At 43.2% G+C, this 19011-nt stretch overlaps 2 protein-coding genes across 2 annotated transcripts; one reads left to right on the top strand and one right to left on the bottom strand.

Moving 5' to 3' along the window:
• Nucleotides 1-592: 592 nt before the first annotated feature.
• Nucleotides 593-5925, top strand: sccpdha.1 (saccharopine dehydrogenase a, tandem duplicate 1). Its single transcript, XM_026999915.2, has 12 exons — nt 593-864; nt 1851-1963; nt 2410-2490; nt 2707-2836; nt 3116-3165; nt 3254-3384; nt 3641-3758; nt 3989-4108; nt 4240-4296; nt 4560-4671; nt 4804-4885; nt 5022-5925. The coding sequence occupies exons 1-12, from the start codon at nt 669-671 to the stop codon at nt 5119-5121; spliced, it is 1290 nt and encodes a 429-aa protein (XP_026855716.1). The 5' UTR covers nt 593-668; the 3' UTR covers nt 5122-5925.
• kif28 (kinesin family member 28) lies at nt 5443-18915 on the bottom strand. Its single transcript, XM_026999914.2, has 23 exons — nt 18862-18915; nt 18425-18616; nt 18074-18277; nt 17811-17846; nt 17445-17672; nt 17055-17209; nt 16659-16770; nt 16453-16520; nt 16091-16233; nt 15778-15899; nt 15412-15502; nt 15155-15215; nt 11357-11480; nt 10971-11133; nt 10730-10833; nt 10504-10611; nt 8939-9225; nt 8425-8559; nt 7721-7887; nt 7413-7507; nt 7006-7174; nt 6639-6787; nt 5443-6422 (listed from the first exon to the last, which is right to left on the bottom strand). Exons 1-23 carry the CDS (start codon nt 18913-18915, stop codon nt 6264-6266), a joined length of 3126 nt encoding a protein of 1041 aa, XP_026855715.2. The 3' UTR covers nt 5443-6263.
• Nucleotides 18916-19011: the final 96 nt, after the last annotated feature.

Below are 19011 nucleotides of genomic sequence, written 5' to 3'. Positions count from 1 at the left end.
TAACTTCTTCTACCTTTAGGTTTCTGTTTTTTATGAGTGTGCAGTTATTTAACTGTAAAATAAGTACTACTATTACATTTTATTTCTAGAAATGTGCAAAACCTATTTTTCAAAGTTTTAGTCACCAAAATGTTTATTTAAAGACCACCTTATCCAATTTCATAAATATAGCTTCATAAATACTATCTTATTTTTACAATGAAATATTCACTTATATGTATTATCATATGTGGTATTATAATATCATAATGATAGGCATATACCTTTCAAAAGCTTCTAGTGTATGAATAGCATTAGTTCCCTCTATGCTCTTAATAATCTTCATTTATTTGTGTTTTTTGTTTGTTTAGTTTTTACTAACCCAGATGCCCTCCCAGTAAAAAGATCACTGTACAGCTTTTGTACTGTTTTTACCTAATTACCTTATCTAATGACCAAAACTATTATTATGACACTTTTTAGAATTCATTATATGTTAACATTGTTTTAGTAACTCGTTACTGCTGTACGTGCAGTTTTCTCCTGCTATTTTGAAGGGGAGGAACGTGCGCGTAAAGCTTAGGAGAGTTGACTCTCGTGACCCCGCCCACTGCCCGCGCGCACGCGGAACAGGCGCGCGCGTCTTAACAGCAGTGTCCTCTGATCGCGCTGTTACTCGGTGCTCCGCCATGGCGTTGACTTCATCTGCAGCCAGACCGTATCATATAATTATCTTTGGGGCGTCTGGTTTTACTGGACAGTTTGTGGTCGAGGAGGTAGCCCGCACCTCTGCCGAGGGTCCGAGAGGAGCTGTGAGATGGGCCTTGGCTGGGAGGAGCAGAGCCAAGCTGGACAAAGTTCTGGAGCAGGCGTCTGAAGCTTTAGGTAGGCCCCGTTCCTCCGTGGGTATTGTCTCTAATCTAAAATATATGTTATATATTTTATTCTTTATATACATTTTTTTTTTCCTGGATAATACGTGAGGGGAGTCGTTAGTTACCGGGAGGCCTACCTAACGCTAGCTAAGTAGCTAGCTAACTAATCATCACAGCTTTCACAAATGCAACCATAGCTAGTAACTATCTTGCTCAAAAGTCTTTAAAAAACAGTTGTTCACTGAGCAGCCTTTTTTTGTCATGTAAACCCGTCTAAATAAACCTTGGACAGAACAATAACTATCGCAGTTTAGCACTGGAATGGTTTCCTCTTCGTCGAATTATTGGAGCCGTCACAACTTGCGTTAACAGACAGTTATGGGGTCATTTCAGGACAGCAGTGGTGACTTATCATTATTGATGGGACTTGACTTTGTCCCAGTCGTATGAACCACTCAGACCTTGACTCTAGTCTGTTCTACTTGATCAGTACTTAGCATTTACATAGAAAATATGCTTACCCTTGATTTTATCTACCATATATGAAGTTTTATTGAAGCGAACAATGTCTTGGTCTTTGGCCACAGTGATCTCTAAAGGGCTGTTGTGTTATCCTGAACAGCTGATGGAAAATAATATTCCAGTGACACATTCAAGCTTATCTCTTTTCTTGGCTTGTTGTGGATGTTCTATAATGATGGATGGAACAGTTGTTCTTGTGGCTTATTTTAGTCATCTAAAGCCCCTTTGGTGAGCTGAAAGGACACTGATGGACTATGGCTTGTTAACCAGCATATTCTTGCATGCATGAAATAGCATATTGGATATGCTTCATTGTTGGTATTGCTGTAACATTCAGTGGTATTATTACTTGCATTTAATCTGGGAATTGAAATGGAAAAATGCTTACCTAATCTTGTTCATTTTATTTTCAGGACTGCAGGCTTAATAAAATGTACTTTATTTTGTGACACACTGATTGTGGCCTGTTTCCAGGTAAGCCAGAGTTGAAGTCAGAGGTGGATATCATCGTGGCTGATGTAGGAGAACCAGACTCTTTAGCGGCCATGTGTAAACAGGGTGTAATTGTTCTCAACTGTGTGGGACCAGTAAGTAGCTAACACAATGCATTTGATTGTGGGCCTCGGATGACTTTGGAGGTTGTGTTAAATTATATGGGTGTTCTCATGAATGGAGAATCCTGTACGTGATTAGTGCATCCTTAACCAAACGCTAATAGCAGCTCTGCACCCCAGGCTTTGCAGCCTCAGGCAGAGATGTATATAATGTATTACCACGCCGTCTGCGTTGTCATCATCTCGGGTCATGGCATTTGTACGTTGATCCAGCCTGTCCTGCCATGGTCCTGGTACAAAAAACACCAGCATCCCAACATGAGCGAAATGTGAACCAAAACATGTGGTTAGATAAATGTGCATGTGACACATTTAGAAAGGGGTTCCACATAGTATGTGTATGAAACTAGTCACTTGCCTATCTAAACTATAATGATCCCAATGTGCTGCCTACTCTGAGGTATGTCATGTCATTCCAGTACAGATTCTATGGAGAGGCAGTGGTGAAGGCGTGTGTGGAGAATGGTGCCCACTGTATAGACATTTGTGGAGAACCGCAGGTATTTCAGCACCCGAACTTCCTTTGGTCCAGTCAGTCATCGTCTGCCATGTAATGTGCATATTTAACATCATTTCAAATTAAAAGCTTATTTGTAACTAAGTAAAACATTAAATACTCTGATTTTTCTACAGTAATATCAGTGTCGTCATTTTGAAAGTATTGAGTACAGAGTTGACGCTCTAAGGGGCGGCTGTGTGTTCGTGTGTTTGTACAGTTTCTGGAGGGCATGCAGCTAAACTACCACAGCCAGGCAGCAGACAAAGGGGTATACATTGTAGGAAGCTGTGGTTTTGACTCCATACCTGCTGACCTGGGTGTTCTCTACACCAGGGACCAGTTTAAAGGTGTGTCTCAGGCCTAGTTTAAAGGATCTCAGGCCTAGTTTTGCAGATGCTAACATGCTGTTAGTCTGTATTTCCATGGTTATGTCTCTTTCTGGGTAATATTAAGGAATCATATTCCTTATTGTGAGACTCTATGGTAAAGGTTTTCTGGATGTTAACAGTGTGATGTGGTTTTATTTAAAAGAGCGGGTCCGCATTGCTTCATGTATTTAATTCTTTTCAAGATATGATGATACATCAACCTATAGTTTTAAACTCTATTTTTGTGTATGTTTCTAGGCACTCTTACGGCTGTGGAGAGCTTTCTGACAGCGAGTACAGGGCCTGAGGTTGGTGCAAAATGATCTTGTGATTTTCTTCTAGAGCGGGCCGTACCATGAATCAGCTCAATTGCTGTGTGTTTGGATTTGCCCACAGGGCGGCTGTATCCACGATGGCACCTGGCAGTCGGCCATCTATGGCTTTGCAGACAGTGGAAAACTGAGGAGCCTGAGGAAGAAGTTTGATCACAAGCCTCTACCTGTGGTTGGAGCCAAAATTAAAAGAAGGTGTGCTTAGCAGGTTTTATTAATTACTTATTCATAGTGTTTTTGTGCCCATTTGGGAAGAACTCTGAAATGCAAAGACAGTTAAGGGGTATTTCTGCCCTGTATGGGTCAACAAATTGTTAATCTTTGTGTTTTATATTAATTACTATCAAAAAGCTTCAAGATCCCTTCAGATATCTCAGAACCCCTTGAGGTACAATCCAGGCTGAACACCACTATTTAAAAAGCAAAACCACAATTTTGTGTGTTTCTGTAGGAGCGCCCTGTTCTTTAGTGATGAGATCCAGCAATACTCTGTTCCCTTCATGGGTGCAGATCCCTCTGTGGTTAAGAGGACCCAGCGTTTCCTTGCTGAAGAGCACAACAAGACTCCAGTTAGTCACACCAACCACCCATTAATGATGTCCAGTAAAACAGCTCATATGCTAATGCTGCTAATAATGTACAAAAAACAAAGGGAGGACACACACATGAAAAGATGTGCTGACTGGCTGATGCTAGCTTCCCCTAGTCATGTTGGCATATTGAGATGAACTAAGCAGAAGCCTTGTTTTGGAGTGAATGGAAATGCTCTCGAGTGTGAAGCCAGTGTTTCGGTCATCAGGTGCAGTATGGTGCTTACGCTGGGATAGGAGGAATCACCTCGGTCATTAAACTCCTCTTTGCTGGAATGATGTTCTGGTTCCTTGTGAAGTTCAGCTTTGGCAGAAACCTTCTAATTAAGGTAAGACGCTTTTGTATTCTTGAGCAACCTGTGTGGTCGTATTGGTATGGTCATACATTGATGCATATGGTTTTACCTTTGCAGTTCTGTCTTGTAGTTTAATGTGAAAACAATGTTATTTTGGTGTGTAGTTTCCAGAGTTCTTCTCTTTCGGCTTCTTCTCCAAGGAGGGTCCAACTAGAAAGCAGGTATGATGCACCATTATCAATTAGAAAAACAGTATAATGAATAGGTATGACTCACTGTTGTCAACTACACATCCGATCACTTTTTAGCTACACTATTACGTATCAAATACTTTGATACTGTAAAAAATCTTTCAACTTGGGCTGCATTTTCTTAGCGCTTGAGTCGCAAGCAACATGTTCTTCCATGGACTGCAGTGTTAGAAAGCTCACGTCTCTACCGGACGGCCATGTTGGAATACTAACATTTGGTGGTGCTTGTGCAGCTGGAGGGCTCGTCTTTCAGGTTTGCCTTCTTTGGAGAGGGCTACACTGAGGGCCAGGACCCATCGCAGGGCAAGCCAAATGCCAAGATCCGCACTCTCGTCCAGGGCCCAGGTACTGTAACGAACCTCTGTGTAACAGTGTTTTCACCTTTAATGATCACATCTTTGTGTCCCACCCACTGCTTTCTAAGATGTTAACAGGATGGTACTTATTGCTGTTTTCTTGTGTGCTGCTATGCTACAGAGCCTGGTTACGTTGCCACTCCGATAGCCATGGTGCAGGCAGCCATTACCATGCTGAATGAGCCCAATTCCCTGCCTAAAAAGTGAGTGAGATTAGAACGCTGTGCAGTCGTATCTCCTGCTCAGTTAGTGATGGGAGAAATGGGAGGAAGGGATTTTGTTGCAGAATTAAATTTGCCACACTTTTCAGAGGCTTTAATATTTGTTTAAACTCTGCAGGGGCGGAGTCTACACTCCTGGAGCTGCTTTCGCCAACACCACCATCATCGACCGCCTCAACAATCATGGCATCCAGTTCTCTGTGCTCGAAGTCAGTTAGAAGCAGAACTTGGTCTGGCCTGGTCCCAGCACATCTCCATTTACTCTGATGTAGGGAGAAAAATAATTAGTTAAAGCTCACTAAAGACCTGGATACCCTAAAGAAATGCGGAAAAAAAACAGCAACATGCTTCATTCCTTTCTAAATACTTCTTTCTGGTTGTCCTGATAATAGGAAACATGAAGAAAGTTTGTCTCGGAATGTCCTTCCAGATTTGAGACATTCTTGTCAAAGCCAAATTCACATGAGTAGAGGTTGCTCTTCAGTGTATCCAGATCTTTAATCCACGGTTTCTGTTTTGCAGTTTAGTGTTGATGCTTGTCTAACCTGTAGAATGGCATTTGCAAGCTGTTTATCTCCTGTACTCTACATCATTTGACTTCTGCAGCTTTTTAGGTTTTTTTTGCAGGGGGGGGTTTGAGATGATAGTGCAAAAGTAACACACTTGGGCTAACAGCCACAGAATAGAGTGATTGATTAAACGTGAATAAAACACACTTTCTAGAACAAGGTTCCAAGTCTTATAAAGACTTTTTTTGATAAGCATTTATTAGGTAGGATGTGACCAAAAAACAGGAAGAGATCTAGGTTTCAGAATCACTGTTATAGATGTAATAACTAACTTGTACAGTCATGAAGGTAGAGGAATTCCAAGGATCAGCTCAGTGCATGCTATGGTGATGACCTCTGCCCTCGAAGGACAAGGATCCACAAGGCTGTGTGTACTGTGCCTATAAGCTTTCCTGCTCCATCTGCCTGCTGCTGCTGTTTGTTTCAGATCTGAATAAAACATAGCCACATCTACTGGAAGTGCACTTTGTGAAAATCCATTTTTCCCCCCCATTTCAATATTCGTGACACAATGAACTAAGGATACAAAGAAGTGGAAGCTAGTTTAGGAGGTAAGTCTAAATAGATAAATCTTAGCATCTCTACTGAGCTAGGCTTAAAAAAAAAGAAAAAAGTTCGTTTCAAGTGCCTTCGCTCAAGCAGCAAGTCAAGTCAGATTTATTTATTTAGTGATTTATGTAGCAGCATCTCAAAGCAACTTAACGGATGTCTGGGTGTCATGTAAACCTTAATGGAACCTGTAGGGGAAAAGTCTCCAAACTGGGACCAGACACAAGGAGAACAATCCTAGATCAGGACCAGCCTCCAGACTTGTCTCTTTTCCTGCGCACGATGGTTGCCACTTCCTGTTTCAGCACACTCACACACTGCTCCAGCTGTTCCCCAAAATCCTTAAGCAGATGAGCATGTTCGTCGACAAACAGCCGCAGACCAAGCAGGTCTGCGTCCTCCTGGAACACCCCCGACACAAAACGTAAAAGTTAACAAAAGACACTGCCTGCCTCCGAAGGGATACCTTAATAAGACGTGTTACAGTTCTCAGGTCAATTTCTAACGAACCATTTCCCTGCTCTACAAGACTTTGAAGCATGGTTTTTGAAAAAAGATGATAGGTTTGATGAGGCCTGAATGTTGTAATGGTAGAGGGTAACATCCTGTCTACTTACACTGGGTCTGTGCCTTTGTAGCCTCAGCAGTTGACCCCTGACAGACGTCATACTGTGGTAGAAGACCTTCAGTGCCCGAGCCAACTGGGCATCGCAGCTGGTCCGGAGACTGCTCCTCCTCTCCCGACAGCCACGCCCACTATCCACACCTGCAACCAGGACATAATAGAGAAGTGTTCACACAGTGCCTCAGTGTTACACCACTTCTCCAGAGGCAGGCACAATCCAGCCATATAGCTGTAGTTCATTAGGATGGAAAGGCCAAGAAGCGACTCTACATGAGCGATTTCTCAGAATGTGCTGGAATCTCAGCTGGCAGGTGCAGATGGGTGAGCTGTAGAAGCTTCACACTTTCACAGCTGCGTACCGCGGGCAGACAGCAGGCTGAGTGCACCACTGAGGCCGGACGCACCCAGCTGCTCCCGTAGAGCTCTGTTCTCCTTCCTGAGTGCCACGTTAGAGCTCTTCAGCTGCTCCAGGTCCTCTTGGAGAGCTTGCAGAGATGGGTTCAGCTCTGAGCCTGCACTGTCCACTGCCTAAACACAAACACAGAGACAGCATGATGAAAAACAAGACTGAGTTCACCCATGTGCAGATCCTGTGCACCTTTTTATTTGACTCATTTACAGTCAAGACTTTACATCATTTACAGTTTTCTGAGGACGTATAATTCACTTGAATAAGGAGTGAATGTTGCAAAAAACAGGACAAAGGGTAGTTTTAACTAGTAACAGTGCAATGTAAATTTAACAATAACTTCCATGTTCTACTGACCATGTTTTCTGAAATGGCAGCTGTATCTATGATGATACTGTCTTCTGGAGTCACCATCACACCATTCAAGCAGATCACTATATCTGAGCATCCCTCTACACACAAAGTTAAAAATTAAAACAACACCTAAAAATGCAAAGAATTCAGAGAAACTACACATCAGTATTTCCTACACACAAGTCATCCTAATCAAATTTGACCTCTAGATCATCTTTTTTATCCCTGAAAAAAAAACAAAGAAATATCTAGACTTCCATCCAATCCAAAAGCCAAGACAGAGGACTGATGCTTTGGAAATGTGTGCTCACCCTGCAGTCCCCAGAGCTGTAGCACGAGGGCGCTGTTCTGCAGGTAGTTCAGCAGTGCAGGGGATGTGTTCAAAGCTGTGAACTGCACCCTGTGCTGCAGCAGCGGGTTCGCATTGTGCCACATGGCAGGCGTGTACAGGGGCTGCGGGCAGTCGAACATCTGGAACCTACCAACAGCCGTTCAGAACTCACTCAACAATTGGTTCACTTGTATTGGTTGTACAGGGAACAATCAGCTCATTTGCTTTCATTGTACAGGGAACAATTGGTTAGTTTTTATTGGTTTTAAAGGGATCAATCATTTGTTTGTGGTGGTTGCATACAAGTTTTGCAATGGCAGGCATCCTTAGTGGACACTCCCTCAGAAGGACACCAAAAATTCTTGTTTGCTGGTATTCTTGAAAGGGTGTGTTCATTATTGGCCACTTACAGGGATAACCGGAAGAACTGTAAATTCTTTATATAAAGATTTGCCAGATACCTGGCAGTGTTTAGACACAGCCCGAGAAACATTGTTGCCACTCCAACATACAGAAATCTTTGTTCTGATCAAACAAACTGTAAGCCCAGTTTCCAGAAGAATGTTGGACTGGGCAAAGCTAGTAATGTGTACTCTGGCACCTATTATAATTTGAATTTCAAGTTTAAGCAAGCAGCCACAAGCCCACTATGTATATCCCTGGTACTTTTCAACAGGTACTGACCCAATCTGCACACCGCGGTTACGGGCTTCTCTGAGCCAGCGCAGACCACAGCACCGGTCCATAACCAACTGGAAGTCCAGACGTTTGCCCAGAAGCTCAGTGGGATCGATCAGGATATCATCCTCACCCAGTGGCCTGAACGCACACACACATACACACAAACACACAAACACATAATAGCAAAATAGCATGAAACTCAGCATGAGACACACTTTCATTTTACTTCATTATCAACCCCAAGGGCAGGCCTCAGAGCTGTGGAGAATATAACTGAACATTTCAGACACTAATATCTAATAACTAATAGAAACTCAATAATATGTATTTAGCTAGAAGATCTGCATGATAGTTCAACACTGACAGAATCCAACATTCTTGAGAGAAAAACAGCTTTTTATGTTCGTATTATTATTGCTCACATCTTTCTCTTAACCTGATGCATTTACATGTGTGAATATAAATGGCACATTCCTTATCTCACTACACTATGGGAGATAAGAGTAATGTTACCCACAATCCTGTTGGGTGGCAGGGCACCAGCTGTATCTGCAGCATGGCCTCCTCTGTGCCCTCTGACCCCACCACTTCTACCTGTTCCTCCACAGGAATGTGGAAAGGCAGGGATTGGAGCCAAAGGTGGGCACTACCCAGGTGCAGGGGCTCCAGCGGATCCCAGAAAGGGTCTTTCTCTCTGGACAGAGGAGGCATGTCCGCCCCTTCGCCAACCTCCGCTTGCTGCTGGTACAGCTCCTCCATTAGAAACTTGCGGTTGATGAACTTGGCCTTGGACCACATCCATACCTACAAGCAGAATTTGTGTGTGAATGGTTAAAAAGAGGTTTGTGGGGGAAAAACACTACATGCTTAGACAACACAACACTTTCTCTTAACTCTCATCTCCTTTAAACTGACTTCTACTCTTTACCTTTCATCTCAAAAACAGGATGGAGGCCTCTGGCAGTGAACAAACAGTTCTGAGGTGTTACTGATCCAGTTCAGAAAGTAAAATCTATCTCCAGGACTTTGTTTCAACCATGTGGATTTGCCAATTAGCACAAGCCTATAACATTAGTGTAATTCACTGGCTGATACAAAATCATGGCAGACTTTTTACTTTGCAGTTTGCTTCATAGGGGCACTATACTCTTGGTTAATGGAGAGTAGCACTACACTCTTACATTTACATGACATTTACAGCATTTAGCAGGCGCTCTTATCCAGAGCAACTTACAAAAGTGCTTTGTCATTTACTCATAGAATACATCCTTGTCAGTACAGTAGGTTACAGTCTAAGATACCAATGATCTAGAATACTGTTGAAATACAGGGATCAGTGCTGATGCCTAGAAGTGCAAACTACATAAGCTCTATTTCAGGCAACAATCAGTGCAATTAACAATAAGTACTAGAGTTAGTCAACCTAGGATCAGTCAACATCAGTGCAATAAACAATACCCTACAATAAGTACTAAAGTTTTAGTTAGTCAACGAAGGAGCAGGATCAGTGGTCATTTAAATATTACACAAAGAGATGGGTCTTCAGTCTGCGTTTGAAGACCTGCAAGAGACCAAGTTGTCCGGACAGCAAACAGAAGTTGTTCCACCATCTAGCAGCAAGGGCAGAGAATAGTCTTGAGGCTTGTCTCCCATGAGACTTGAAGCATAGTATTTCCAGCCGAGCTGTACTTGAGGTTCTAAGTACTTGAGGTATGGATTGAGCTTTGACCATTGACATCATGTTTGTAGGTTGTGGTCCATTTCTTGGCTTTGTAGGCAAGCATCAAGGTTTTAAATCTGATGTGCGCAACTACTGGAAGCCAATGAAGTGAGCACAACAGTGGAGTGGCACTACACTCTTGGTTTTATAACTCATTCATATTCTGTTTTAAATAAAATATCCAGAATAAATATTTCTTTATTTTTTCCCTTCAAAATAAGCCCTTGATGTACATGTTTATTTCTTTAACAGAGCTCTCACTCAACCACATAATTCATGATTAATTTAGGTGTTTCAGTGCTTGCATGCTGCTTTGGCCAAGTTGGTTACATTACAACAGATAAACTGAATGCTTGGATCACCTGTTTCCTCTCCACACACGTCACCCTGACCGCAATCTCCTTCTCCAGGTCATGCCCCTTCGAATCAGACATCGCGAGGTTCTTAATTTCCAGATTAAATTCCACCCCCTAAAATCGAAGACTCAAATAATACCAGAGCAACAAAAACTGCAGAATTTCACAATGCTGACTGAGTGAAATACCCAATGGGTACTGGGAATGGGAAAATTGCTTTAAAGCCAGTCACCTTGTTGAGTTCCTGACTCATTTGGTTCGCCTCGGCTACCATGGGCATCAGCCTGATGTAATCATAGAAGGCCGCCAGAAGACTGGGGTTGGACTGGACAGGTCCTACAATAACACAATCACACCTTTAATCTAGGCAATCCTGGAGTGAGGGAATACTCATATTCCCCTCAATATATGTCACATTTCCATTAGTACATTTTACGCTTCATAAACAAATACACTTGCACACACACACATACTTTGGTCCTGCTTAGCACACAATGAGTGAAGATGGATGCCTTCAGCAGCTGCCAATTCAGACTGGAAGTAGTCATAGTCGAAGCGACTCCAGTCATCTGTGGCCCGGTCCGTGGGGAAGCCGATAAACAGGTAGGTGTTGTTGGAGCCCAGGATGAGCCGGTCCTTCCCAGACAGTGAACAAAGCCACAACTGTCCTACCAATTCAACTAATCTAAAACCAGGTGACGATGGCCACCATCTCAGATATCACGTAATGCCTATATGACATCTTACAGAACCCTAGTCTAAATGATGGAATTTAAAAATTAAAAAGCCAGTAAGAACTCATTTGAAATGTTTAACTGGAAAAGCCAGAAGGGAAAATGGGCTGACATTTGGGACACACCAGATGCTGCAGTTCTGTTTTCTGAGTTATGGGTATGCCGTTGACAGTGACCTTTGACCCGGACACTGGAGTAACTGTCACTCTGTGCTGCTGATTGGAAAATATGGCATGTCTCTTCTGAATACTGTAGAGAAACAACACACAAACACAGCTTATACTAACTAAACTGACAACAAATTCACACATTTAAGAAATCTCTGTAACTTCTAGCTCCAGTATAAGTACCATATAAAGTGGAGAATATTCCTAAATACACTGATGTGCCAAAAGTCACGGGACAGGAACTAGTATTGTGTAGGCCCCACTGTAGCCTGATATAGCACATCAGCTCAACGTGGCATCAATTCCACAAGTGGAAAGTTGACATCTGAAGGGATGTTGAGCCATGGCTGTCTGGACAGCCACCCATAGCGCCATGGTATTTGGAGATTCACAATCTTGGGTACGAAAGGAACTCTGAACCACATCCCATAACTTCATATCAATCACATATTAGGCTCCTGTCAGGTGAATGTACAGGCCACACTATTTATTGGAACGCTCCAGGATGCTTCTCGAACCATTTCTGGACAACCTGGGCCCAATGGCAAAGGGCATTATCCTGCTGGAATATCCAATTGTTGTTGGGGTACATGAAGTCTTTGAAGGGCTGCAAATGGTCACCAAGCAGTGAAACGTAGTGGGCACTTTTCAACCCAACCCATGCCCTGGGAACACAACATGTTGCCACTCCTCTAGGGTCCAGCAACATCACAAGCCTAGCTGAGGTGCTGTCTGTGGTGTTGACAGAGGCACTCTGGTGGATATTAGAGGATATCTTTCCTGTTTTTGGAAGTAATGCTTTTGGAGGTTTTTGGAAGTGATGCTGCTTCCTGTTTTCAGCATACTAGCCCTTACTGCTCTCTAGCTGTTTATCAGTTTTTTCCTTGGACTTAAGAACATTCTAACTGTAAACTGGCAACTTCAACCAGACATTGAAAACTACAACAAAACTACATCCAAAAAACTACTAAAAATGTAAGTAACATTTTGCTTTTTGATCATGGCCGCTTCCATTCTCCTTCAATGCACTGACTGCAACATTTTTAGCTATTCTTCATCCGCCGTTAGCAATAGTTTTATTTGTGAGAAATGTAGATTAATTGCTAGTCTGATGGAGAAGATTTTATCATTAGAAGTGCACATCCCGACCTTAGAGTGTGTTATACCTATTGAGGAACCAGAAGTACAAGCTCTGCATGCCTTATGGGAAGTTAGCAAGCCCTGAACTCTGCCAAAACAGCCCTCGCAGCGGGGAAATGGGTGACGTTACGGTGAAATAGCCAAGCTTCGGCTTGCCCATGGGAGAACTACACATCCCTAATTCGTGTGTCCAAAAAGTTTGCACCACTCATATAGGCACCCACTGAGAAGCCTGTTGAAAGAGCTCTGGTTGTAGAGCACTCTATTTTTCAACACGTGGAATTAGCTAGGCCTTTAGGGACACCAGCTGCTGTAGTTAGCTGTATACCCGGGGTCTTAGGGTCTTAAAGTCTTAAGCAAGCATAGATTCTCTAAGATAAGTTATTCACATAGGAGCTAAGAGATTAGTAAAAATAATACTGAAAAGGTGTATAAATAAGTGAACGCAATGTCTGATGCTGTAGTATGCTCTGGTCCCGTCACAATGCAGCAGGGTGATATAACGCACAGCCAGTTATCTGCGTGGAACTGCTGGATGTCCACGTGGTGCTCACAAAATAATGTGGGATTTATACATAATTAGACCACAGCTGAGGGCAAGCCTGGCCTTTTAGGGCAGGATGGTATCCATCCTACCAGAACAGGGGCCAGGCTGCAGACAAAGAGGCTAAACCAACCATCACCTGGTAGCTACGTGACGGCACCCGAGGTTCATTATATTGACACTTTGTCTGTTCCCAGAGCTAAGTAGAAATACAGAAAACAAAGAAAAACATCTAACATCTAAAGCACTCAAGTACACAGCTTTAAACGAAGCAAGTTCTTCTGGCTACACCACCCTCGTCTTAACTGGCCATGGAGGCGGTACTGCAGTTATTTATGACACGAGGCATTAACCATTGATCACATCACATCACTCCTATCCTAGCTACTTTACATTGGCTCCCAGTAAAATTTCGCATTGATTATAAAATACTTCTAATGACTTAAAAAGCACTGAATGGTCTTGGCCCACAATACTTTATAGAACTCCTAGTGCATTATGATCCACCACGCCTGCTTAGCTCAAAAGGTGCAGGCTCTTTATTAGTACCAAGAATAAGAAAATCTACCGCAGGGGGCAGAGCTTTTTCCTGTAAAGCGCCCACACTATGGAATAACCTTCCTATAAATATTCTAGACTGAGACAGAGACTCAATATTTAAGGCTAGGCTGAAAACCTCTGTACAGTCAAGCATATTATTTACTACATCCAATCTTAGGTAAAGGTGTAGATCTGGGGGTCCATGGACATTGGAGTTATGGTAAACCGGGATGTTATGATGCAGTCTCTTCACCTCTCTTTTGTCACTCAAGTTTGTTGACTGAGAGCGGCGGAGTGCTGATGTTCCAGGGTGCCCTCATACCTGTGGTTCCTTCTGGCTCTATCCTTTAGCTAGATCTGTCTGAGTCCATCTTTGCACATTATAGTTACACACCCTCGTAACTGGACATGCCTAATAATCTGTTCTCTTTCTGCTGAGGTACACCTACCCCTGATGTCATGATGTTACGCAGCCTCAACCCATATCAGCTGCCATGGCTACTCCCACCACCCCCTGATGCCCCCTGTTGTAGCCCACCACACCTCCACCCCAGCCAACTATTTTTCCATTGCCCTTGATGAATGTTCTCTTGCAGGATGGGTTTCAGACAAATACACACCATTGGGACTAGACTAGGACCTCTAGAAAACCAGACTAGACATTAATTGCTTATTTTTTCATTTTATTATTATTTATTTTTCTCTTAAAATTGTTACTATTGTGATTGTTGTCGGCCAGAGGAGGATGAGCCCCCCTGTTGAGTCTTGGTTCCTCTCAAAGTTTCTTCCTCATGCTCTAGGGAGCTTTTCCTTGCCACTCTAGCCCTTGGCTTGCTCACTGGGAGCTTGGACTTGGACATTTGTAAAGCTGCTTTGTGACAACATCCGTTGTAAAATGCTCTATATAAATAAATTTGATTAGTCTGCTCCCATATCCCATGGAAGCTAAACAACATTGCACTGACCTATGGTATATGCATGTGGAGCCTCCTGCATTGAATGTGTATGTAATATCTGCCACTTGTCTCTTTGCAGGGACAATTTTAGCCAGATGCTGCCAATCATGATCAGTAAGCACCCATAGATGGTCATTGCACCCATAGATGGTCTTCTGTGAGTGGTAATGCCTTCTATGATGTATTCCTTGTACACAAGTGACACTATGGATTGAGGAATGTTAAATGCCCACACAATTTCTGAAACAATGGAATGTGCCATCCGTCTGGCACCCACTAGCTTGTCTTGTTTGAAATCCGATAATTTACGCCGCCTTGCCATGAGCATGCAGGCCAGTGACCATTCTCAATCACAAAACAAAATCTCACACTTGATATAGGTGTGGATTCAATCTCACTCACAAAATAACACCTCACAATTTATACAGGTGTGGGCATTCCCAAGTCGTACCTTCTCAACCCTAAGGTAATGCCACTTCATAAAATACTTCATTATTTACATACTGCTATCCCATGACTTGTGCACCTCAGTGTATGTATTAAGCAATGTCAGTTACTTAAATGGGCAAACCATACCCCAATCCCCTGAGTGGTATGGATTTGGGTGAACTGTCTTCCAGACCAACATCCCAGTTACCTTAAATTTAAGAAAAATGGGTAAGTTAGTATACCCATTATTTTATTTCTAAAGCACATTTAAAACAACAGTGGTTGAACGAAGTGTTGTACATAGTCAGGAAAACAAATCATCATCAGTAATCAAACAATTATTACATACAGATTAAAGACGCAAAAATGCTGAGTTATTGTGAGAGCCGAGCAAAACCACTGACCCTCCTGAATGAAAAGTTTGATGACCCCAGAGAGCTGAGCGTCTTCGTTAACGTTCAGCATGTACGGGTACATCTGCACCATCCTCCTCTCCTACCAGCACAATGGCAGACAAAAAGAGAGAGACAGCAAAAGAGAGATAATGGAGCACAACAGAGCGTGCAATTTTATCATCAGGACATGTGTTCCCAGCTCGTGACAGTCACAGTGTGTTTTTATTAATAATTAGTACAAGTTAATGTCAGCATAAGCAGACAGACAATCTACAGACCCACAGATCACAATCATGCATTACAAGGTGAATTTTATATAAAATTCCATCACAGGTGTTTCCAGTGAGTATGTAATATTGGTTTATTGTGCACTACCTGTGTAATGTTAGTGTACTGAGTCTCCCAGTCTTTAAGAGCCTCCTGTAAGTGCTGCTCCCACAGTGTCTGAATTGCTCTGATCTGCAGCTCATTGTGAGTCAGCAAACGTCGCAGTTCCTCTGCACATAATATATAGATAGAACTTTAGACAGAACTTTAAATGGGTAGAACTTTAGATGTAAAAATGTAAAACCTTGACTAATAACCAAGAAAGTCTATCTGATAATTTGCACAAAGTCTCAGCAATGTGAAAACTTAAAATTGCAAAATCCTTTTTTCCTCTCCAAAAGGTATGTGCAGTGGTGAGTACTTGTCTCTTGGTCTGTTTGCCGGCCCTCCTGGTCCAGTCTGCTCAGTCTCAGGAGCAGCCTAGCATTTTCTGCCTTGAGCTCTTTAACCAGGCGCTCTGTGGGGCCCTTGTTCACCACAGCCTTGTTCTGGATGCGCTTGGCGCTGCCAACAGAACAACATTACAACACACCATAGAACATTACAAAACACCACCTTTACAGCACACCAAAGAACATTACAGCACGCCAACATTACAACACAGTATCATGACACCACGCCAACATTACAGCACACCAGACTGCATTAAAGTGTTCATGCTTTGGATAAATTCTCATGCCCAACATAGAATGAACAGGAAAAGCAGATGTTAGAAGGACATACCGCTCTGCATAGCGTAGGGTGGAGATGGACTCTTCATAACAAATATCTGCTGGACTCACTGTTGCAATCTGAACACAAGGGATAAGTGGAACACAAGGCCAAGAGCAACACGTTTGGCTCATCATAGTCTGACTTCCCATTAGCTCTTACTCTAACACTGGTTTAGCACAGTTGATAAAGAACCAGAAAAGACAAAGCAATGTCACCATGACAGTACGACTGTTTCCGCCCAGTGCAGACTGCAGGAGTTTGGTCAGGATCGAGTCTCTGTAGGGAATATGTACCGCTTTCTTCCCCAAAGACACGTCTGCCAAAGCACTGTAGGAAATCAAAAGCAGCATAAACACTCAGAACTGTCATTACAGACCAGAGAGGGTTTCAGAAGTTTCCATAATGTATTTTGTCATCTTTATTAGATTATACATGGGCATTTTGATGTTAGTTCACTTTAAAAAGAGTATAAAAGAAATGAATGAGCAAACAGAACCACAAGAAGCTCCTCAGATGACAAAATCCATCTGGAGATTTTGAAAAAAACTGATCCATAGGCTTTCTTGGATTAAACAGGAAAATGTTAATATGCTCCAGGTGTTTATGCAGACCTGATAACATTGCCCAGAGTGGTTAAACTGAGATTAATGGCTGTGCCTTCTTTCAGTCGGTCGACCTCTGACCCCGATGACCTCTGCCTCTCACTGCCTGCCAGGTCTACGAGGTTAATATTGGACTGCTTTGTGATGCATTCCTTAGAGAAGATCTGTGGTCACAGAGGACAGGAAAACTACAATTTACATCTAATACTAGTTATAGTAACGCTCAGTATGAGACGTGGTAACATTTACTAGCAACACTTAACGGAGCACTCAAAAATTATCTTGCTGTTTATTTCTATTCAAATAAATTGTACTAATCCTCATAAACCTCTCGCAAATTAAGAGAAACTCTGACATCTTGCTGCCACAGGCAGCTAAAAGCTGTCCGAGCACCAGCACCTGTTTGAGCTGCACGATTATGAGCATGTGCGAGCGGCTGCTGTTGGTGTTCATGCGCGTGGCCGCGGTAGTGCGCGTGCGCGTGCCCTGCTCCATCAGCCGTTCCACCTGCACAGCGCTCTCGCACGGGACCTTTCTAAGCCCCTCCACGTAGAAGCCCCTGTGCTGCTCCTCCCGCACGCGCAGGCCGCCAGGAGAACGACTCGTCTTGGAAAGCAAGTCGATAACCTGAGCAGAGCAGGTCGCGCTGAAGCGGATCACTGCAAATTATTTACCACCACGCACGCCCACAGAGTGCTGTTTGCCACCTCTTCTCACTTTTAGTGTAAACGAATAAGAAGACTTATAAAACACAGTTTGCCTTACCTGTTCATTGTAGATTTCTAGCATACTAAAGAAGACCTGAAAAAGGGAAAGATTTCATCGAGGTATATTAAAAACAATTACAGTTAGAAAAATGCACAAAGTTGTTGTTTTTTTTCTACCACTGTTCAGTAAACCACAACACCCCCCGCCCGCCACCAAAAAAAACCCAAACAAACCAGAGGCTTACTGAAACAAATTAGACACACGTAGAATATCATAATTGAGTGAATGATCATCATTTAAACGTGGGTTGAATAGGAGACCTGGCACTGTCGGCTGTCCTGGTGACTCTTGATGAACTGGAACAGCCTGTGACAGAAGGTCGGTACCAAACCCTTGTTGGGCCCATTTCCCACCATGGAGTAGCTCTTCCCAGAGCCGGTCTGCCCATAGGCCAGCAGAGTGGCGTTGTAGCCCTGCACGGCGTTTTCCAGGAGGCCTTGGCCAAGACCCTCAAATATACTTGCCTGTGTGTCATCACAAGACACTGGGTGAAGTACATTATTGAATCATCAAGGGGAGAAAAAAAAAAAGGCACAGCATATTTACTGCCCAATAAATGAAAAGAATATGTAAATGTGATGTTTTATCGCCACTACGATGTGGCGCGATACCTGATCTGCGTAGCGCCCGCCCGTCTCCTCGGGCAAGAACAGGCCGTCTGTGTTCCTGACGAAACCACTGTGAGACCAGTAGGCAAAGTCAAACGTGAAGGTGCGCCAACTCTGCTGGTTGCGAGGATCCTGAATGGCGAGGTTGTTGGCGCTTATGGAGATGATGCATCTTCCTCCCGCTTCCTTCTCCCTCTAGACGGTTTAGAACAGAGGAGTGACTCACGACCAACACGCAGCACGGCAATTTTGCAAAGCAAAGGGTGAACTGCGCTGTCGCTGCTTTTAAAGGCTCACTCAGTGTGTAAGCGGTCTATGTGCAAGTTCATATGAAAAACACACAACATACAGGAAAAAGCACTTTAGACTTATAATCGACAAGACTATTAGAAAGCCTTAGAATAGGAATGTTAAATGCAGTGACTGTGGTGCGTACTGACCTTATTAAATGGGCGGACACGCACCGCCACTTTCACGCAGTCTTTAGTGGCCATGTCACCTCGATTTCGCTCCGTGTTTGTGCAGTACGAGCCGAACCCAGCGAGGGACCCACGGACACACCGTAACATGAACCAGGCGAGCTTCTAACT

The sequence above is a fragment of the Electrophorus electricus genome, chromosome 13 (assembly GCF_013358815.1).
Source record: "Electrophorus electricus isolate fEleEle1 chromosome 13, fEleEle1.pri, whole genome shotgun sequence".
Classification (NCBI taxonomy): Eukaryota; Metazoa; Chordata; class Actinopteri; order Gymnotiformes; family Gymnotidae; genus Electrophorus; species Electrophorus electricus.
Note: the sequence above shows the minus strand (reverse complement) of the source record. Positions and strands in the feature narration are given on the sequence as shown.